General features: G+C 40.1%; 1 protein-coding gene across 2 annotated transcripts in view; it reads right to left on the reverse strand.

Moving 5' to 3' along the window:
- Positions 1-233: 233 nt before the first annotated feature.
- Positions 234-23,359, reverse strand: part of gatad2b (GATA zinc finger domain containing 2B) — a 39,895-nt gene continuing 16,769 nt past the window's right edge. The window contains exons 2-11 of one of the 2 annotated variants that reach the window (XM_079590150.1): positions 13,151-13,501; positions 12,091-12,220; positions 11,845-11,976; positions 9,224-9,352; positions 8,694-8,864; positions 7,272-7,626; positions 6,119-6,321; positions 5,436-5,546; positions 5,056-5,257; positions 234-4,193 (exon numbers count right to left, since the gene is read on the reverse strand). In XM_079590150.1, the coding sequence (XP_079446276.1) occupies positions 4,057-4,193; positions 5,056-5,257; positions 5,436-5,546; positions 6,119-6,321; positions 7,272-7,626; positions 8,694-8,864; positions 9,224-9,352; positions 11,845-11,976; positions 12,091-12,220; positions 13,151-13,500 (1,920 nt within the window). In that variant the 5' untranslated portion in view covers position 13,501 and the 3' untranslated portion in view covers positions 234-4,056. Of the gene's footprint in view, positions 4,194-5,055; positions 5,258-5,435; positions 5,547-6,118; positions 6,322-7,271; positions 7,627-8,693; positions 8,865-9,217; positions 9,353-11,844; positions 11,977-12,090; positions 12,221-13,150; positions 13,502-23,359 lie in introns of both variants that reach the window. The other variant, XM_079590149.1, reaches the window with a different exon arrangement.

Genomic DNA, 23,359 nt, shown 5'->3' on the forward strand with positions numbered 1-23,359 from the left:
GATGAACGAAAGTCTTACGGGTTTGGATCGAGTAATGACAGAATTTTCATTTTTGGCCGAACTTTCCCTTTAAACATTTAAAAGAGAAAACTTAAGTATAAAATAACAATAAAAAAAAAAATTGAAGCCAAAAATACTGAAGGACTTTTAAAAATGGCAAAATAGGTCAACTAAAAAATGTAACAAATAACACTATAAATGAGCTCCGGACAAAAGTTAACACACTCGGAGATAAACTGTTCCATCCTTTATTAAACATAGCTTGCAAGTGATAAATATTACAAAGTTATTTCCTCCAAAATTAGCTTATTTTTTTTTCAGTCAATGCATAATTGTTGTTAATCAACCGGCAGTAATCAAACAGCATTTTTTCATCTCCATTTTAGACAGTTAAATATCAAGGATGTGCAAAAGGTCTGGATTAATGTTCTAAATGAAAATAAAAACTTGACAAAAAGCACTTATTTTCCTTGACTAAAATCAATAATCCTTTAAGCCAATGTCCAGTACTTTTTTTTTTTTTTTACTGTACAGAATTTAATTAATCATAGTTTTCTTTTACAAACGGATTTCAACATATTGCCATTTGCTTTAAAATTCAAACTGGGTAAATTGCAGCTAAGTCTATTTAAAAATATATGAAAGTTCAGATGAAATTCAGAAAAGAAATGATGACCAAATACCCTCTCTCCCACTTCCAAAAAAAAAAAAAAAAAAAAAAAACTTGCAACAAATAAAAATCAGGGAGAGGGAAAAAAATTGCAGAGAAAAGAAAAGAAATGAAAGCGAGAAGTAAACCCCAGCGCTAGAACTCCAGAAAAGCTGATTGTCCAGTCAGAGAATTATGGACAGTGATTCCATGACATGAAACTTGAAAAAGTATATATAATAATCACAAACCTTAGGATCAAAACTTGCATGTGTGCGAAATGTCCATTTTTTTTGTCTTATGATTTAAAGGCTGAAAGGCAAGAAGCATTGGAACAGTCAAAAACAAACAAAGTTTTTTTTTTCTTCATCGTATACAAAGTATACAATCTTCCATGACAAAAAAAAAATAAGAGCATTGTGATTATTCCCTAAAAAAGAAAAAGAAAAAAAAAAGGGATATATTGAAGAAAGTTTGTACTGTAAGCAATAGAAAACAAATGTACACAATCTCCCCTGTAGGGTTTTCTGCACCCAGTAATTTAGCTTTAGCGTGCATTTATGATGATCGCTTTGGATTTGGTCAGGTGAGGGCTAATACTGTCAAATGTTTTATCCAGTCCATGTTCTGTAAGACCAACACTTTGTGTGGGACATTAGAGAAAGGAACTTAATCACCGAACATCTACGCAACTTCAATGCTTGAAATAAATCGTGGAAACAAATAAAAGAGGTAACAAAAAAAAAAGTAACATACGAGACTGTCCCATCATGTCTCAGTCGAAAGACTACAGAATGGATGGATCCACCAGAACAATGAACTTTTTTTTCCTCTGCAAATACTACATACTACAAAAAACGTACAGCCGGGGAGAAAATGCATCTAAAGAGCTCATTCAAAAACAAGAGAAGTATAATCCCATACATTTTGCACATTTGTTACACAATAATACACAGTGATCACAAAACGAAATGACAAGCTTCACAATATTCATGGCTTTTTGTTTGCTTTTCTACACAATATACAACCATTTTAATTTCATTTCATTATTTTTAATTCAAGGGAGAAAAAAAGCATATGTACAATAAGTCATTATTACTTCTGACCTAGCAAATATCGTGTCATCATCTGTTCATACATTTTTTTTTTTGTTTGATTAAATTTGATTTTTTTTCTCCTTTTTTCTTTCTTTTATTTTTTTTAAGAAACAGCTGAAATTAAACAACCAAACAAAAAAATGGAACTTAATCGAGGAGTCAAAAGGAAGTTAAACTTCAAAATCCAACTTTCTCGTAAATACATGAACACAGGTATATGGATGCATCTAATATAGTCTACAAGAGAGAGCAGGAGAGAGAAATGAGTTATTATAAACACCCTACGTTCATTTCAAAATAACAAAACAAAAAATAATACAGATCATAAAATTGAAGCAAAGATAATATCAAAGACTGAACAGAATGAGTAAAAGGGACTGATTTATTTTCATTACCAGAAAAAAAAAAAAAAAAAAAAAAAGAATAAAAATGTAAACATCCTATCATCTAATATTGCACCTGAAAATTTAATCCAAGGTAGCTTCAAAATTGTTTTGTTCAAAAGTTGCATCGTTCCACCACAAACCAGTGGCGTTATACAGGACACAGTTTAAAAAAAAAACTGCAAGGATCACATGACAGAAAGACGCATGTGCACAGATTCATCACTTCATAGCTTCGAGTTTCCTCACGCTATTAAACATGACCTGCATGACAGACCTCGAAAGTCTGATTTCCAAAGGAACCAAACGTGTCATGGTAAATGCTTAGGATAGGGGGGTGGGGGGGGGGGAGGGGGGAGTTAAGTGCTCAACTTCTCGTCAACAAGCAGATGTTAAACCCTTAGAAAGCCATTCGTGAAACACGGAGCACTGCCGCTGATGGGAGTCCAAAATCATCCTGCGCAAAATCCCTAATACTGCATATCGACTCAACACTGCTTATATAGTCTCCAGGAACGCTTGCATGTCTACCGAAACAAACACACGTACCATATCTTCAAATGCATTCATTCAACGTGGGCTCGAAAAAGCAGGTCTCTTTCGAAAAGATGAAATGCACCAAAAAAAAAAAATCTTTCTCCCAACTCTCTCCGAGACATCCGATGGCATCCATACCTTAAGCTGAAACATTCTTATCCTCTTTCGTTTAACCATTTTTCCCACTTATTAAGAAGAAAAGTGCTCCTCCATAACGAGGCATCTCATGTGCATTGCTTTAACATGATGATTGATCCTTGTCAATGCCTTCTGTTAAAACTCACGTTAACAATCTACGCATAAACCGTTGTTTTTTTTCTTTTTTTTATACCAATAATTCCACCTATTTGACATATCAATGATTATCGTCTCCCGTGGCAAGTACCTTTAAGATACACGGCCATTTCAGATGGAGACGCCGCCCGACGAAAACAAATAAAGAGTACAAAAAAACACCCAAGCAGAAAGAAAAAGCAAAAAGAGACAAAGTTCATGGAGATGGGACTCTCTGGCTTCATTCTCTGCTGTGCAGTGAAACACGACGTCACCACAGAAGAAGTTATACGACATCACTGCATCCTGTGAAAGTGAAGGCATCGAGAGACCCGGGAGAGATCCTGCTCGGTAACTCGGATTCTGCAGTTTCTCCGTGGTCCTTTTTCAGTTCGTGTGGCCTTCTCAACGTTGACTAGATCAGCACTCTGCATAAGGATCAATCTGATCAATGTACATGAGTCGGTCTCAATCTCTCCGAACCAGAAGGTTCATGGAGGACTGTAGTTTCCAAACTGCTCTCTCTCTCTCTCTCGCTCTCTCTCTCTCTGCAGGTAAGAACGCCTTAACCATTCCAACTCTGAACATATACGACGTGAGAGAGAATGAGTCTAATTTTACAAGGGCGACTGAGGGAGGAAGATTTTAAATGAACCAAAAAAGCATTGAGATTTTTAAGTGACCCTGCAATCTGGCATCCTCCCTCGAAAAAGAAAAAACATTAGGGTAAGAACGTAAAAAGATGCAAAAAACACTAAACCTACTAATAAGTGTAATAAGAGTAATAACTGTAACAGAAGCAACAATAATACTAATAATAATAACTGTGATAATAATAGAAGTAGCAATAACAACAGCAATAATAAGTTGAGATAACAATAAAGAGCTTTGCTATAGTAGGAAACCGAAGTTTGAGATGCACAGTCTGGTGTTTATAGTCTGACTGGTTGAGCTGTTCTTATGGGTTAGTTGGGTAGGCACACGGACAGGCACTGCATGCGATGGGGTGATGGTGTGCGTGTGTATGTGTTGGGGGGGTCGGGATGTTCTGATGTAGAACAGAGGGGTGGTGGGGCGTCCGAAAGGGGGCGGGGGGGGTCTGCAGTCCCGTCGGGGCTCATTTCTGCCCGGTGATGGACTGGGATATGGAGCGCGGGGGGATCATGTCGAGCAGATACTCCCGCTGACGGTCCGCTAGGCTGGATGCCTTGTGGCCCCCAATGGCTCCCGGATTTAGATAGGCAATATTCAGACCTGCGGTGGAGAAGACGGACAAAAAGAGGGGCAGGGATAAGGAAAAAAGTTGAGAAAAAAATTAAAAAGTGTTCTAGAAATGAGTTTCTGACATGCACTCCAATAATAACAATGGATTTTATGCACAGCTGCACTACTTCCTGAACTTTAGACAGCTCCTTTGTTTCCTGTCTGCCATTATTGGACAAACTGATTAATCCAGGTGTGCCTGACCAACAACAATAATCAGACACACCTGGATTAATCAGTTTGTCCAATAATGGCAGACAGGAAACAGAGGAGCTGGCTAAAGTTCAGGAAGTAGTGCAGCTGTTCATAAAGTCCATTCTCACCCAAAAAATATAACTAACTTTTTCACATGTGATCCTATCACAAACCCCAACAATCATGGCAATAATACAAAAAATAAAATAAGGGGTAACGTGAATTTAAATAAAATTTAAATGCGTTGGAAATAAAAAGTAAATTACATTAAATTGAATAATGTATTTTTTAGTGCTATTAATCGTTAAACAAAAATAATTACACATTTTTCTGTAATTAATCGTACCAAACATTAAACTTTTTCATATATTTTTATATACTTTCACAGTTAATCTCAGTTTCAACACACTACAAACTCAACGCAATTAGATTTATTTTGCATATGCCTTGGGCGGGAATATTGTGACTGGAGGAAAACTCAAGACTACAATGGAGGCGTTTCAGGAGTTCAGAAACAGTGACACTGATATAGAGAATAACTCACTTTGGAGTGACTTTGCAGATCTTTTTCATGCTCAAATTACACACTCAAGAAAGGTGAAAATGTAAGAAAGCATAATAGGTCCTCTTTAAGGTGCACTGAAAAGTATCATCCTACCAGGGATATTGTAGATCTGCCTGCGGCTGTCATGCTGGGCCCGACTGCCGCCGCTGGAACTGCTGCTGCCGCCACAGCGCTTGCTTGTCATTCCCAGCAGCCCACTGGCCACCGAGAGCTGGGAGGCCTGGGCGAAGTTAGAGAGGACTCCTCGCGCTGAGCTGGACAGGCTCCGCTGTAGAGCGGCCTGTGGCTGGGGAGTCTGAGAGAACATCAGCGTTACATTTCATGACACCTTTGGTACCATTACATTGACACTGGCATTCAGAATCATCAGTCATTCTGTGATTGGCTGAAAGGCCAGAATAAAACATCCATTTCAAAACCCATAAAAATGCTCTCATGAGGTCCCATTATTAGTAGACACTGGGAGGGTTTACCTGTCGGAGGGCATGGTGTCGGATCATGGTTTCCGCTTTGCTCACGCTGGGCACGGTCTGGGCGGAGCTGGGAGACAGAGCGGCCTGTTGCTGCAACCTCTGCTCGATTTCCTGAAGCCAGCACACAGTTACACAAACTACAGTTAACACACAAACTACCTGCCAGGAACCTCGGTATTAAATCAATAATAATAATGAATGAGTCAATATGAATAAATATCATATTAATTGTTTTTGTTATTTATTTTACTTGTCTTTATTAAGTAACAGTTTTAATAGAGAAATAAATGTAGGCTGCATGACATTGTTTTTAATTAATTTGTTACTATTTCACTTCTGCAGCACATAAGTATTCTTCTAATATTATTTATATACTATTATAGTGTTTATATACTATTATATGTTGAACTAGAGTTTCATTTTTTATTTTAGTTTTGGTAATTTTTATTAGTTTATGTAATGCTTTCATTTATTTTTATTTAAATTGGAATACTTAAAACTGGCAATTATTTAAGTTAGTTGCCAAAAAAACATTTCATTTTTTTTTATCTAACATTTCTGTTTTATGACATTTTAGCTTTTTTCATGTTTGTAATGTGGTATTGAATTTCATTGTTACTGACTGCAGAAATGTTGATATCATGACAACTCTGAAAATGAAAACTCAGATATTATCGACTGACCTGTTCTTGCTGCAGAGCCTTAACGAAAGCGTTCTTCAGCCTATTGGTGTGCTCGGCCTTCAAGGCCTTCTTCTGATTGGACGTCATGCACTGCTCACAGAGGATGCGGCCACTCTTCTCCTGCTTCCAGTGTGGGGTGAAGTCGGTCCTGCACTGGGCACAGAAGAACGGCTCCACGTGTGGCAGTGACCCCCGCATTTTACCTGATCAATTACAAACACACAAAAGAGGAGGAGTTCAGTGATGAGCAGAATTAGACCTGCATGCTAATTGAACAGAGTGAATGTGGTTTAATAAATCACAGGTATTGTTTTATTTTTGGGTCAAGTGTGATCGGCAAATTATTCTAATTGCACAATTTTTGTAACCCTTTTGAACATTAGATCTGTGGATTAAACTATTTTGTGTCGCTTTGTTCTTTTAGGGTGTGTTCACACTTTTAGTTCGATTCTCTTGGTTCGGACCAAAAAAAAAAGAAAGATACATTTATTCCTGGTTCGCTTAGTGCCATTTTAAAGAACGAGCCTAAACAAAAAAATGGTTGCGACGGAACTTACTGAACATCCAAAATAATGCTGTGTTCTGGACTAAATGTGCTAGTTGTATGTGCGTACATATGATATATAAATGTGTAAAGGAATCAAAACAACGCCAGGAAGTCCTCCGTTACACACACAACGAAGATCATCTGCAAGGAGACGCATTTCCAGCGCCTGTACTGAACTGTAACAGGCAACATTGTGACTGTGGCGAGAACAACCAGGTATGCTTGAGCAATCTGTCCTTCGTAGGATCGCATCTTGTGATATCACGTCCTGTTTTTGGTTTGTTTAGATGTCTTTGGTCCGTGTTGCGTTCATATTTTAATCAAACCGTACCAGAGTTCGATTGGAAGCCCTGAAAAGTTTAGTCTCGGTCGGTTCGTTTGACACACACTGGGGTTCAGATGGCAGCGTTCACGTTTATTCACGTTTAATGAACCGCACTAACAGAGCCATCAAATTCATTTTAATCGAACACACCCTGCAATATGACTTAATGTGTATCATACTGCAATTCAAACCATGTTGTGTTTCCATGGTGTGCAAGGTTCAGAATCCTCTCTACCCTATCCAACAGTTTTTGTGGTGTGGTTTCTTCCTCTTGCGCTCACCCTGACTATCAATGACGCTCTGCACCACCTCTTCCAACCCCACCATGTAGATGAACTCAGAGTTGGCAGCAGAGGGCAGAAAGTGCAGCAGGGGTGCTGGGGGTTTAGGTGGAGGTATCTCCAGCAGGGTCTTCTCCAGCTGTTTGCGCAGGGCCAGTTTAGCGGCTGCTTGGCTGCTGGCCTGGTCGTTCAGAGAAGCGACGCTGGAGGCGCTGGAAAGGGTGGATGGGCTGACGGCACCGACCCCGCTGACACCCACCCCGACGCCAGCTCCCGCCGCCTGCATGTGTGCCAGGTTCATGTAGATCGCAGAGGAGCCCGAGCGCTGCGAGACCCCCACCTGCTGGCTGGCAGCCTGCATCACACGGAGCAAAAGGGCAAATCATCAGCAACTGACATGATCCATTTTTATCAATGATTCATGCTGCGTCTGGGCGATTTGTTAAATATACGACGTGTTCAATATGATTTTGTTGGCGATGTAAAACTAAACAACACTATGAATATTGCTGTGATTTAATGCACAATTTTTATTTGGCTATTAAGTCAAGGGCCGTTCCAGTAGGCTTGTTTTATGCAGCATCCAGAGGAGGAGAAATTTTAAAAGCATAATTTAAACCTAAGCGCCAAAAGAAAAAAAAAATGGAGTACTTGTATTGTAGCAAATATAGCACATAGTAAAAATATAAATTAGATAAATACTCTGTGTTCATAATGAAAGAGTGCGAAAAAAACATGATTATTTTGAATTTAATTTGATTAACTATTAACAAAAAAACTCCCATCCTTTTAAGGGAATTCATTAATATATAAATACTGAGATACACACACAGTAACATTATTATTTTTTAAAGATGCTCAAGGCTGCATTTATTAAATAAAAATACAGTAATATTGTGAAATTGCATTACAGCTTACACCAACTGTTTTCTATGTGAATTTATTATAAAATCTTATTTATTCCTGTGATGCAAAGCTGAATTTCATTATTTCAATTATATACATATTTTTTGTGGAAACAGTGATACATTTTTAAGAAATCTTTGAATAGAAAGCTCAAAAGAATTCTTTAATGTCACTTTTGATCAATTTAATGCATTCTTGCTAAATAAAGGTATTACGTAAAAAATGACCCACAACTTTTGAACGTTAGTGTATATTTTGTCAAAAGCTTGAAAATAAGTTTTTGCTATATCGCACAGCCTTGGTTTATACATTTAGTCTTTAAAATGAGCCTGTAATAAATGCATTTAACAAAGAACAAATGTGACACAGCAACTCCCAGAACAGATTATGACCAGATAAAAACCGAGCTGTTCACATTGTATAATTGTTTAAAAGTTCAATGTCAATAAATTGCAGGGAGAAAAACCACAAAACGAATTAGGACTAATGTGTTTGAGCTTAACTGTGTGACCGTACCTGCTGATAGCTCACTGCATTACCCAAACCGCCCGTGGAGGAGCGGCCCATGCCAGGCTTGGAGGGCATTCTCTGACCCTGAAGCTGGGCAGGATTGGGTGCAATAACCCGCTGTGACATCATCATGGGGGGCAAAGATGCATTGGCAGCAGACCTGATTACTGTGTGGCCCTAAGGGGGGGAAAACACATACAGAGCTATTAATAAATATGCAATGCACTGCATGTCCACTAGATGTCAACAGACACTGTCAGTCACATTGCTGACATCAAATGCTTTGTTTGTACTCAACAGATGGACTGCAATTAAAAATGGTTACTGGTACCAATCTATACAGTTATGCTGATCTTAAGGTGCCGCTCCCATGGCAACCAACAGCAGGCTTTAACATGTTCAGTCTAATAAGTGTAACATAATGAGGAGTGTTGATGTGCAGGAAATGCATTGTGCTTGCTTTAGAAACCATCATGCATGTAGAAAAAAGCTCAGGAATATTCCAGTGAGTGTATCTCCTTTTCACGTACATATACCTGTGCAGTGCGCAGGTTCTGAGGCTCGGACGAGTGCATGCCGGGCCGCACGGGTAGTTTCCCGAGCCCCTGAGAGCCGTGCATGGGTGACGGCTGCACTGACGACGGGGCATTCTGGACCACCGGCACCTGAAAGAAAACATTAAGAGCTTAAAATCCATCCAGCAAAGTGTCAATATAACTTACAACAACAAAAAATCTCAATGTATTAGAACAGTGGTTCTCAACAGGGGGCCGGGAGCCACTAGGGGCCTCAACTAACTTCCAAGGGTTGTTATATACAGCTTTCTAGTTCTGCCAAGCTCGAAAATATTTGATCAGGTACAAATTGGTGCCTTCAGATATTGTTGTGGACAATGTGGGAACCTTGAAGTCAAAAAGGTTGAGATCCACTGTATTAGAGGAACTCAAGCAACATTTTTCAATTTAACGCTGCGGTGCAATTTCCACCAATTGGAAGTAGAAAAATAGGTATTGTTCGGGATTTTACTGATCGTTTAGGATTGTTAGGATTTGTTTAAGAAACAAACACTTCCCCGTATTCCATTGTTCAACAATTGTCCTGTTCCTAACTCACTGGTTGAGGCCACTGATTTTTTTTACACTGTCTAGGGATATCACACAGACAAATGTGACTTCACACACTTATTTTAGGGATGTCTGACAGGTAAAAGGGACATTTTACACACTGAAATGATTAGCATATTCATCTATCATGGTATTTTATTTAAGGAATTTCAAAGAATATAATACATAACCCATATAAATGCGTATGTATACGTATATATATATATATATATATATATATATACATACACACACACACACAAATCAAAATCAATGTAGCAAATCAAAATTGCATCCTTCAGTTCAAGAGCAAGCAAACATAATGCGTGAAGAGTGTGTTGTGGCACTCGAACGTCAGGCGCGTGTGAGTGTTTATGGCCATTCCCGTATCTAGACAGACACTGAGTTGAGTAGTACAGACAAAACATCTCAATGCCACAGCACATGGACAAACATCACACAGAGCTGTGATATGGTATCTGTGAGGTTATGGCAACCGGTCTCACTCGGTTACCTTATTTCACCCCCGCTAGTAACTAACGTCCTTTCAACTATAGAACAATATACCTCGACAGTTTTTCCTGGCATTAATATAACACTCAGCTGGACACGAGGGGAGGTTATTTTGCTTGGTGTTTAAACAGTGAAGGTGGACATGCTGTACAGAAGAGCTGCAGTGTAGATGTGGAGATTTATAGCAGACAACACTGCGACATTCATTTCAGACAATGCAGATTTTTTTGTTGTTGTTGTTGATGCTTAAGTACTTTCTCCAATTACAGTTTAATATGAAGAGACCACTATAAGACAGACATTTGCTGGCTGATTTCACACACATCAGCTGGAAAGTGGAAGTGTACAGAAAAAACGGGATGTATAAAGTAACAATACTTCACTCTTTATCAACATAAAAAATAAAAAAAAGGAGTTACAATACTCTTTTTCCTACTGTAACGCCGACTCCGTTTAGTACATGGGTGGCAAAATGATTCATCATAATTACTAAGAGAAAAAAAAAATCAACTAAAGGCATCTACACCAAGAGCAGCTTCAGCTGATGGACATCCCATACACTTTATTTAGCAGGACCATCTGAAATAATATGATCTCGCTTACAAACATCCTGTGTGTGACTTCATTACCATGTATTTTAGTACTTTAACTTCTGACAGTGACATCAAAGGTCTTAAAGGAGCCACTGAAGTGCCTTGAAACACGCAGCGTTATTTAATGTGTTGACAATTTCCACTGGAACAGGAAGATAGGGTGGGACAAATCAAACAGCTCCTCCCCTTTTTTTAAAATAGCCAAGCGTTTAGTTTATCACAGCTCTTGAGCTCGGTAAAGCCGCAGTTTCCTCCTAATCTCTAACCGTTTCTCCTCCTAATCTTCTCCATATCACTTTAAAATAAAGCATTCTGTGCAGAACTCGTGCATATGATCCTCTCTGTGCTGTCGTGTCACTGGACCGGAGCAGACTGTGAGACACTGACGTGAATCCAGACTTCATTCGCCCCCAATGGAAAGCATATTTACACTGTCGGAGTCGTTCCCTATCCCCTATATAGTGCAGCATGTGCCATTCACCATGTAGAAAATAGGAAATGTGTGAAAAGTGACAGATTTTAGCCGCAGCTTCACTGTCCATTTATTATGTAGGGGGCGGGACGCTTCAGATTCTAGAGAGCATTTAATTGGTAAGAAAATATGTGAGAAACTGAAGTGCAGAGTGATGTGAGAGACTGTTTTGAATGCTTATATCTTCTAAATGCAAATTTTGACATTGTTTTGGAGCACACTAGCTTATAAGGCTAACATATTCATACTAAAAGCCCCAAACATTTTTTTAATTTTGATTTCATGGGGACTTTAAAGGTCTGATCTGCATGGAGAAATCTGCATACTACACTAAACGGAGACCGCAGTATGGTAGCTAGCTATGAGGATGAAATGTTTTCCTAACTCTGAAAAGGTCTCTAATCAGCCCGCCCATCTAATTAACATAGTTCAAATTCTCAATTGATGATGATGAGGACATTGAGGACGGTTCTGACCTTTTGCACCACGTTCTCCTTCTGCATCTGACTCTGTCTCAGTTTCTTCAGGAGCACCAGCTTGGCCTCCTCCAGCCGGAGCTCCTCTCGGAGAGCTTTGATCATCTGCTGCCGCTCCTCGCCCGTCTTCCCCTGCAGAACACACACACACACAAGTGCTCAGCAATTATGTTCACGAGACTCACGCAAAGCTTTAATGGTGGTGGGTAACCAACTAAAGACCTGATTCCTCCATGGATATTGTACCTTAAACAGCTCCAGGTTGGCCTGATGCTGTTTCTCCTCAGGGTGAGGTGTGCTCCGTGGGCTGGACGCCTCGTTGTCTGATAAAATGATAACGTCTGGTGACGGAGTGCGTCGCTCTCGAACCATTTCACTGCGAAGAGCAAAATCAGAGGCGAACGTCAAAAGAGATCACAGAAACAAAATCAACCATTACTATTTTTTTTAAAGGTACACTTTGTAACTTTTGGCACTCTAGCGGTTAATAAACCAAACGAGTCTAGCAGAAGAACATTGTAGAACATGTTTATGTAAAGGAGTCACGCAGATACTGGGATACTCCACAGAGGTTGTCGTTTAATCAAAATAATTCTCCGTGTTTACTGGCGTGAAGGTGGGACAACCTGTCACTCACATGAGATTGACCAATAGCATATACAGTAGTGGGCAAAAGTGATGTCTGGAGGAGATATCTGTTTTTAATGACTCTACAAGTTATATTAAAGTTATTCCCTATATCGGTGCGCACTGTTTCTGAATGCACAATATTCCCGAACGAGGCCTGGTTAAGTTAGTTAGTAGTGTGTTGAAACTATGGTAAGGGTGTGACATTACCTAAACACGCTTAAAACAGTTGACCAATCACAACACACTGATCCAGGTGACCAATCAGAGTTCAATGTGCATTTTTGGAAGGAGGGGCTTAAGAGACAAGAACTAAAAGTGCTACTGACAGACTGGGAAGAGAGGAACTGCAACAATAGAGAATAAATGTGTTTTTTGAACATTCAAGCTTAAAAACCTATTCTAATAGACCCCAAAAACAAAATCCGGCTGAAATATTGCATAATAGGTCCTCTTTAAAGGATTGGCTGGGGTAAAAGGGTAACTAAAATACATGTTAATAGAGTTTATGTTGCTTGTAAATGTTTTTCTTTATTTACTGGTATTTTTACATTATTTCTGAATGTAATAATAAAATATGACTCCTGTGCCGATGCAAATTTTTCCTCTCAACGATGCAATTTTAACCCAGCTTAAAGTTATGGGCAAACTGATGTGGAACACTCTCCCGAAACCTCACCTCCTTCTGGCACTCATGTCCACCGGCTCATCTACTATGTTTTCCTTCCCATTCTTGCTGGGACCTCCATGGCCCCCAACTCTCAAACTCCCGTTCATCTTTTCCTCGTAGGGCACAGCTCCCATCAGCCCCTGGCTGCCCCCGGGACCTTTGCCCTCTGCCATGGCTGCTGCAACCGCCGCCCCCTCTAAAGCAGCCAGATCCTTGCGTTTGAGGAGGGCAAGCATCTTCAGCCTCTCCATGGCCTCGTGACCCTCCATCTTCAGGCGCTTGGCCTCCCGCTCATCCGGCGCCTCCAGACCCCGCTTCAGCAGGTTCAGCCTCAACGCCTCCTCAGACATCCGCTCCATCCTGTCAGAGACACAGAGAGAGAGTATCTGTGAGCACACTTGTTAAGCTTTTAATCATCCACATCCAGGTGCAAAGTTCATAATACGACTGCCCCCTAATAGTCGGCGAGAAGAGGCTTACGCAGGAAATCCAAACGTTCGCTTATCATCTATCGACCTCAAATATGGCTTATAATTTGAAACATAACTTGGCTGCTCGCTCTAACGTTTACCTGGATTAATTAGGCGCATATTTAAGTGTTTGTGCGGAGAGTGGAAGCTAACGCATTAGCACGCTCACTGCATGACATGGACGGGTCGGTGCAATCACTTGCATTTTCTCCTGAGAACAGCGGAAATTACTTAAACTACTCCGTCATTTTGGTAAGAGTAATACATCATTCAAAACTGTAAAGGGTCTCACAATAACAAATCGTTGTGCTTTTGTAAAATAAAAAAAACAAACAGAACGTAACTAAAAACGTAAACTCAGCGTATAGGCTACTTGCCTCACAGACATGAGAAATATATCTATAGAAAGCTTGAAATGTTTGAAAAACATGCTCGAAACTTTTAAACAAATTAATTCAAATCTAAAAGAAATACTCTCTGCTTATGTAATCAATCCATATGAAAGATACATTTCTCTCTAAATGCGAGTCTACTATACTGTAGAGAAGGTGAGTCAGCATCGTCAACTTCATTCTTGGTTCTTCATAATAAATAATCAAAATGTCTATTTGATATTTTTTTCAACACATTCATAATCATTACTTTTTTGACTGCTTTGCTGCAAGCTTTATGCATGACCTTGAGCGCTGGAATAGGTTATATATCACACACACACACACACACACACACACACACACACATATATATATATAAAAAGTTCATTATGGTTTAATATTCTCCCCAGTATTTAAAATTAATATAAACGTGCAATTAGTCAACTAATGACTTAAATGGACAACTACTAGTCGACTAGAAAAATCCTTTGTTGGGGCATCCCTAATTGATAAAATAATTGAATTTTAAATAACTTGAGGCACTATTTACCAAGAAATAAAAATATTAACAAGTTACCTTTTAAATAAAAAGTAATGTATTGTGTTCAAGTCTAGAGTACATTAATTCTCGCAGCCGTATCAAGATCTGTTACTGGTTATGCTATCGGTTCCTGAAATTTTGGTATCGCGGCAGCCCTGATCTAATCTGTATGTACAAATTCCCCTGCTTGAGACCAATGCAAATCACTTAATTATTCTTTAACAGTGAAAGAGCTGAGAGCAAGAGAGAGAGAGAGAGTGAGAGAGATCGACTAGGACTCCTCACACGCCCACAGTCTTTACAGAGCCATTAGTCTGCCTCGTGCTGAGGCTGTGGACTACAGTGCTTGAGAACCAAGGCCTCTCCAGGCTTAATTGATAAATTACATGATCATTACATACAAATCAGTGTAACTTTCATGGTTTGACGGAGGAAATTTGCCTGGGCTGCTAGTAGAGAGGGTCTCCCAACCTCACTTTAGGAGTCATATCCGAGTTCAGCTGAGCGGAGCTTCCCAAAACTCCTGCTGACAACGTCACAAAGCGGTCACTGAGAGGGGACCGACCTTCCCCACTTGTGGGATCGTATTTCTGGCACCAAATTACTGTGACCGAAGATTCAAGCCTTACCCAAGACCTATAATTAGAGACTTTTTCTCTGATGAACGAGAGTGTCTGTTTCCATTTTATATATTTTTTAAAATAATTTTAAGTGCCCCCATTATGCTATTTAAAAGGTTCCTAATTTTGTTTTGGAGATATGTTAACATGCATCCAAGGTCAAAAACACTTTAATTTTCTCATAATATACATTGCACATCACCTCATTTCCCAAAGAGTCTGAAAAAGGTTAGTTTGAAGATTCAGTTTCTTTAAACGAGACTACTTGTTACGCAGGTTTGTAACAGAGACTGGAATTGCTGAGGACTCATTTCGGCAGTTCGACATCGATTCTTTCTTTAGGAGACAAGAACTTTATTTGTCATGCACTTTGATCTTTAAAACTTTGCAGACCTTTTACAACACCTAAGCCTAAATTTAATCTGTTCATCATATAAAGTGACGGAGTCTCATTAGAACATTTGGACTAAACTGCTCAATTCATATGGATTAGTTTTACGATCTCTTTATTAACTTTTTGAAGTGGTAGTTGCGTAGTCAACGACGTCTCAATGTCTTACGGGTTTGGAACGACATGATACATTTTTGGGTGAACGAACCCTTTAATTTGCAGCGTTTTCAGAAACTATTTTTAATTCACAGAACGAACGTGGATAAACTACAACAGGTAAACACGTCAGCAATATGGATGCACTTCACAGTAACCAAAAAATGATGCTAGAGTAGCAATAGGTGAAATTTGAGCTTTTGAACCGAAGAGCTTTACTACAACTGGTTTTATTTCGGACCTGAGAACATTAACAGAATACAGATTTTAAATTCCCCAATTAACTAAACTGAACTACCAAAACTAAGCTAACCGCTACGCATCAGCTGTAGTCGGATCTAGTTTTGACACACAGCGAGTCTGTTTTGTGAGACCAAGAGGGAAAACGGTGGTGCAGTAGATTGATAAAAAGCACAGTCTTGCTAAAGAGACAGTAAAGCCTGGGAGACATCCTCGTTGTCTCCTAAAAACGTAATTTATGGTATGATGAGACGCATCAGGACCACAAATGCTTAAGTATACAGGTAAAACTCCACAATGATGTCCTATATAAAATAGTATAATACGTGTAACACACGGTTAACCCAATAAACAGAGTAAACCAGCAGTGACATTCGTTTACTGAAGCACAAGATGAGCCAATCTCTACTGCTGCATTCTTACAGTCAGCCATTAACTTCCTGTTCTCCCCTCCGGACAAAAGCACAACACACCACACGGGAGCCCAACAGCCAGTCTATAACGTGACTGAATCACACTGCGTGCGTGTGTGTGTGAGAGAGAGAACGCTCCCATGCGACGCGCACGCATACACCGCGGGGTCATGCGTGCTCAAGTGCAGATTTGATTGTGTGTACACATAAGGCTCTGCCGCGCTCTGGACATGTGTCACGTACTGCAGATCTAAATGATCATGTGTGTGTTTGCTCGTCTTTATTAGTTAGGCACGCTTGGGCGGACCCTTCATGGCCAGAGGGCAGAGAGAGGCTCTCCACCCTCCCTCCCACACACACACACACACACACACACACACACACACACACACGGGGAGTGTCTGGACAGTGAATGTGCAGGACTCTATGCAGGCTATTGTTTGTGCTGGAACCTCTTTATCTGTCGGATGCATTTGTATTCTGCTCGTAGCTCCAGTCTAAAGGTAGAAGATTATCAGGTGCTGCCGCTCGCCGAGTATTAATTCTTTGGATCCTGTAGGTTCGTAAGAGAGTAAAACTTTACATAAAGAAAGATGTACATTAGGGCTGTGCATTTCAATTTTGTCTTCTAACGATTGTGAAAATACGATAAATCGAGATAACACTATTATTGTGCCACACACCATCCCTTTCCAGCGGTGTGCTTTCACTCCTGCATAAAAGCGCAAACTTAACGTGCAAAGCAGTAAAATCATGTAACGTGACTTTCACCAAATGGGACGTACTTGATAAAAAAAAAAAAAAAAAAAGTGTTATTAAAAGTGCGAAAGAGAACTGGCGCTGTACACATGTACATTTGCAGTTGAATGGGGCTGGGACAAAAACACAATTTTAATTTTAACGACCCAGAATAAAAACTAAAAAAAAAAACTGATACTCTATGCCTATTTTCAGTTGCAAATTTATTTCGAGCATTGCAGTACAAATACATTACTCTGAATCGGTTCTTTTTAGTAAATGAAAAACACAGTGTGACCAGTGGAGCCCGATTCCTGAAACACTTATAAACCAGTTCTCTTCATAAAAAAAAAAAAAAAAAGAGATATTATCGGATTGAATGCGTTATCGGTCTTAAACACTGCCCTGTAAAATTTAAATCAATTTCTTATAAACACAAGACCGACATAATGACTGACTCTACCCAAATGACCTGGAATTTAAATGATAACTAATTTAATCAAGAGCTTGTGAATGAATCAAACTGAATTCTTAATCTAATTCGGGAATCAGAATCAAATCAAGACAAAACTGGAATCTAATGAAATCAAGAGCTTGAAAATACGAATCCAATTGAACTTGGAAAAATTATTAATGACAGCTTGTAAATCAATTAAAATCGAAGTCATAATCTTATCGAATTGAGAGCTTGAGAATCAGAATCCAATCCAAATTTGAATCTAATCAAAAGCCTATAAGTCAGAATCAAATGAAATCAAATTTAAAATCTAATTGAGACTAATTGTGAATCAGTATTGAATCTGGATATCTGTATACTCGTATTGCTAAAGTATGTAGGGCCAGCAACATATAGACCTTTAATTTTACGTTTATGAATGAAAGGATACAGCATGCACATAGGCCAAGTCAACATTGTTTTATAGTGTGAAGCAGACAAAATAAAAACAGAATCTCTTCACTTCTGGAAGAAAGCACATTCAGTGAATGCTCATAGTTCATCTCCGAGCAGCCCTCTCTGTTTGAGGTCATGCTGAATTCAAACATTTGCCCCAGGACTCCTTAACTTTGATTTTAGCGTATCTGCAAGCAAGGGGGTGTGTTTAATATGATGTGCCAGAGCGAGGCTGGGATCAAAGGTGCATGGACACACACACAAACACACACACACCGGTCAAGAGAAAAGCAGCATGGTGCCACCCTGCCGCACTTATAGACCACATAGACAGACAGAGAAGGAGAGGTTCTCATCTGTGGCTTGACAAATGATGCTCTTTGTGACGTGAGTGTCACACAGGCCCTGATACAAACACAAATCAGCATTTACATCACCTAAATGCTTTTGTTTGGCTCTAATTATTGTTATTATTTCTTAACATCCAGCTCCTGGAAAGCTCAGTCTCACTACCCATCCATTCCTATAAGACGAGCTCATCACGGGCAGTCATGGTGACCTTGCTGAGCCATAATATTAAGAAAGGCGGCTTGTGTGTGTGTGTGTGTGTGTGTGTGTGTGTGTGTGTGTGTGTGTGTGTGTGTGTGTGTGCTTCAATGCGAGATTAATCTGTATTCACTTAATGGACAAGTGACACCTCCACATTTCTGGTTGCTGTATATCTAAGACCTCTGTGACCAATTGATGACAATGGAAATAATTTGTTGTTTTTATTCTATTGTTTACTATATTTATTTGCTTGGTCGGTGTCGTTGGGGGGTTTTGGTTCTTTTGCTGATGTAAGGACCTTTGAAGAAACTGAAATCATTTGGCGAAGTGATATGAACATGTAATGCGGTCAAGACTTGCCTGGAACTACTTTAGCCGTGTGTTTCCATGACAATAATAGAAACCTTAGAACGTTCATCAACCAATAAGGTTTGAGCATACAACAGCCCTGTAGCATAAGCTAAATACAACATTTGCATGTTGGTTTAATATATTCACAATATTCATCATATTTTTTAACTACAACAAGACAGAAACTCTGTTGCATGAATCTGACATCGGTCCCAAGCTAAACCAGTTCATTTGTCCACTCTGGTGTCACTTACAGCAATATATCACACCATTGAGAGGTACATGGGTAAAAACTGAATTTTACAATTATTTCCAAGTCTCCAATCTATGATTATTTTTTAAATGTAAGGGATAACATGCAGATGGTCATTATCAAAAATAAAACATTCAAAAGTTTGGGGTTGGTAAGAATGTTTTTGTTATAGCCATCTTTTATGCTCACCAATATTTATTTGATTAAAAATACAGTTAAACAGCAATATTGTGAAATATTATTACAATCTAAAATAACTTTTCTCCAGTCATGAGTGTCACATGGTCCTTCCTTCAGAAATCATTCTAATATGCTGAAAACTGTGATACATTTTTTCAGGATTTCATTAAAAAAAAATTGTATTTGATGAATAGAGCACACTTGGGCAGGATAAAAATCTTATGCAGCTATATAAATGTCTTTACGGTCACTTTTGTTTAATTTAATGCATTCTTGTAAAATTGAACGTATTAATTTCTTTAATAAAAAAATAAAATAAAAATACTGACCCCAAACACACACTGATATTCTTTGAGGATATTCCATAAGCATAATGGTTTTACTGAGATAAAGGACATTTTCTATCGCCTAACCCTAACTATCTTTACATTTAAAAAAATAAAAAATATAAAATAATTTAGCATGATTCAGAAGTCATTGGGGACCAATATCAAAAATTACTGGTATTTGGTCATCAGAAGGACAAAAGGGTTAACCAGGTACACACACACACACACACACACACACGCACACACACACACAGCTCTCAACCTGAAATAAGTTTGACATCCCTGACTGACAAATTACAAGTGTTGCCTCACAAACCTCGGCACCAAACGCTAAAGCTACGCACAAGTGACCTAGCAGTCACGTTCAGCTGTAGATTATATGAAACACACAGTACTGTAGTTATTCCTAAACCCAATTAAGCTCCCGAGACCCACAAGCGACTGGTCTTAAAATGCCTTATTGTAGGGACATCCCCAATTACAAATTAAATTGAGCTGTAATTGGTCCCTTGATGACTTCATCATCTCTCTATCATCCCATTTTTTACGTGTCATCGTTCGCTCTCATTCTTCTTCTTGCATAGTTTAATCAAACATCCACTGTTGCGTTGCATCACAGTCTAAATCTTGAGATTGGCTTTATGAACACACAAAAACATACGGTTATCGCTCTTAAAAAAGTGCTAGGCTACAGTTTTGAGTGCAGGCCTTAACAACGATTGAGACATTGAGAAGCAAGCACATAAAAACCCTGATATATGATGTCGTACCTTCACAACAAACCACCCACTTTGCAAGAATGAGTGCGTGAGGGGGAAAAAAGGGGGAAAGAGGGTAAAGAGCGAGAAGAAAAAAACAGTGCGAGTGACTGAGACAGTAAAACGGAAGAGCGAGGGAGTGCGTGAGCAATAAACGCGCAAGCATACACATAACCAACAATAGCACCAGCCAGCCAATCAGAAGGTCCGTGCAGTGCACGTCAGCCTGACCCCCCCACACCATCACCCCCCTCCCTCCCCTTTACATAATATAATGACTGTTTCAGTCAGCTGCTACAAAAACCAGACTCTTTACTCGGCCCACTCCTCCTTTATCCACCCCCCTTTTTTGCATATCGACGCACACACCCCAGCCACCCTCCTCTTCCTCCTCCTCCTCCTCCCCAGAAACCTGCACACGCGCACTCCACGACAGACTCACTGCTTTGGGCACTACGCCAGCCAACGCAGCAGCAGCAGCTCGGAGATGAAAAGAAAGAGAGCGAGAAAAAGAAAGACAGAGAGCGAAATGGTGTGCGAGTACACAGAGCCACGGAGAAGCTCCACTCCGAATTAGATTATCCGGCGATCTCGCCCAACGACCCTCGCAACACCCTAAACCACAACTTTCAAATCTCCATTTTATTTAAATCAGCCTTTTGTCCCGCTGTACAATCCCACTGATCCTTTACAAATGGTCCCTGGATAGTTACTTGCTCAGGAGTTCCTGGCTAGGTAGGGAGCGGGCCTGAAAACGAGGAACAATGTGTGTGTGTGTGTGTGTGTGTGTGTTTCACGGGCCATTCCGACACAAGACGCACTTTGTGCCCTTCAGACCCACCATTCTAATACAGCTGTGCCACACACCACAAAGCACAGCAAAAACTGACCCCTCCCTTCTTGCTCTTCAAACCTTCCCCCCACCACCCCCCTTTCCAAAAAAAGTATTTCTTTTTTTTCCTCCCTGCGTTGTAAAAATAAACACACACGCTCACTTTCTGGGGGCCCCTTAAAGGTACGGACGACCACAAACTACTTTTCGGTTCTTTTTCTCTTTTTTTGTTGTAAATAGATTGTAATGTAGACAGTGTACAAGATCTTCATCGGTTCAGATGGGGGGCAGAGTTGGGGGGGGGGGGGGGTTAGGGAGGACGGAGGATGAAGAGGACGCGATTGAGACGGAAAAATTAAATGGAAGAAAAAAACAAGACAGCAGCACTCTCCTGACACGCTACCCTGTCATAATGCCAACCCTTAATTCCCCTCTGCCCATCCCCCACCGGCACACCATTTTCTTTATGCACACGCCACTGCTGCCTGTCGATCAGATCACTGCAAGCACAAAAATGTCCTCCTCCTTCTGCCCCCACTGCAAACACCATCACACCCTGAACCGGTACACACGCAAACACACACGCAAAGAGACCCTTGCCCCCCTACAAAAGAGACCCGATTCAGAAAGTGCGTTAGAAATCGCCAGCTACAAGAAGTGATGGTAATAATATGGCCGGTTGCAAGTGCACGATGGAATCCGCAGCTCATTTCACGCATGATCTGCATCATGACAATTCATTTGGCTGACGTAACCCGCTGCCCCACCTCCCAGACCACAGCGCCGGTGGCATCGCATCCCTCACCCAGAGAGGTACAAGGTGCCTTGTTTTAAACAGCGCACTAGCACTCCCCTAGGACCGGGTTGATATCTGAATGCTCAGATTCCTTCACGCAAGAGTAGCGATGCATTCTCTTAATTTCCCAAGTTTCATCCTAAGGCGCAGTACTTATCGTGGAAGACCAGGGGTTTGCACCCATCTTCGCTCCCCATCCCCCACCCTCAGAGCCTGGCTCATCTCCCAAATCTGCCTGTTCGCATGCAGCCCCTCTGATCACCCACCCGCTCAATTGGCTAGATTAAGCCTTTACTGTTTGCAGCATCTGATGCCGAGCACGGAGACCTCAAAATGGCTGCTTTCACTAAAGGTGTGCATGCCCACCCAGATGAATAAAAATAAAAAAACTAGATGTATCGGGCAGGAGCAGCTCTGGACGCTCGTTTCGTTCTCGGAAATATCCGTTTGGATGGGATCACGGTTCTTTAGGGTTTAATTGTAAGGAGAGTGATTTATAGTGAAGGGCAGGCATTGACGCAGTAACCTAGTTAAAGCTGGAGCGAACGGGCTTGGCATAGGGTCATACAGGGTGAGCGCCATGAACACTTGGGAAATGGTGGCAATGGCTCACGTCTGGATGCAAACTTCATGAAAACGGTGTCCGCTTTTGTCGGGGAAGCATTTGGGTGGCTTTTTGGCAGGTGTTAATTGATTTTTATAAGTTAGCAAGAGGTGAAACATGAATGTACTTTATGGATACAGTGGGGAGGGATAGTTAACCCAAAAATGAAGGCGAGTAAATAAAAGACGCATCAACCCTGTATGACTTACTTTCTCCTGTGGAAACCCAAAAGAAGATATTTTGAAGAAGGTTTTGTCCATGAAATTAAAGTCATTGGATTGCAAATCCCCACTGGGCCCCACTAACATTCACTGTAAAAATTATAATACTTTTTCCAAATTTTGCGTTTCACAGAAGTTATACAGGTTTGGAACAACATGATGGTGAGTAAAGGATGAGCTAACTTTAATTTTTTAGGTGTACTGCCTCTTTAAGCAGACTTCTGTTGACTTCGGAGTAGAGAAGGATGAAAATATTTTTTTGTTGTTTATATTATTTGTGAAGAAGGGTTCGGATTTGACATTTATCATGTCAGAACTCTCGGCCCTGAATAAACACTTCATAATCTGAATAAACATTCTCCTTACTTTCACAGCAACAGATAGAGAGTGTATACGTCAAACGAAAAATACAACCATAACAAAAGTGGACTTAAATATTTAAGCTAATGTGCTCGGAAAATATAACGCTGTAAATTAAAGGCAAGGGGATATGAGAATAACAAAAATCTG

This window comes from Phoxinus phoxinus, assembly GCF_949152265.1.
Source record: "Phoxinus phoxinus genome assembly, chromosome: 19".
In the NCBI taxonomy this organism is placed as follows: domain Eukaryota; kingdom Metazoa; phylum Chordata; class Actinopteri; order Cypriniformes; family Leuciscidae; genus Phoxinus; species Phoxinus phoxinus.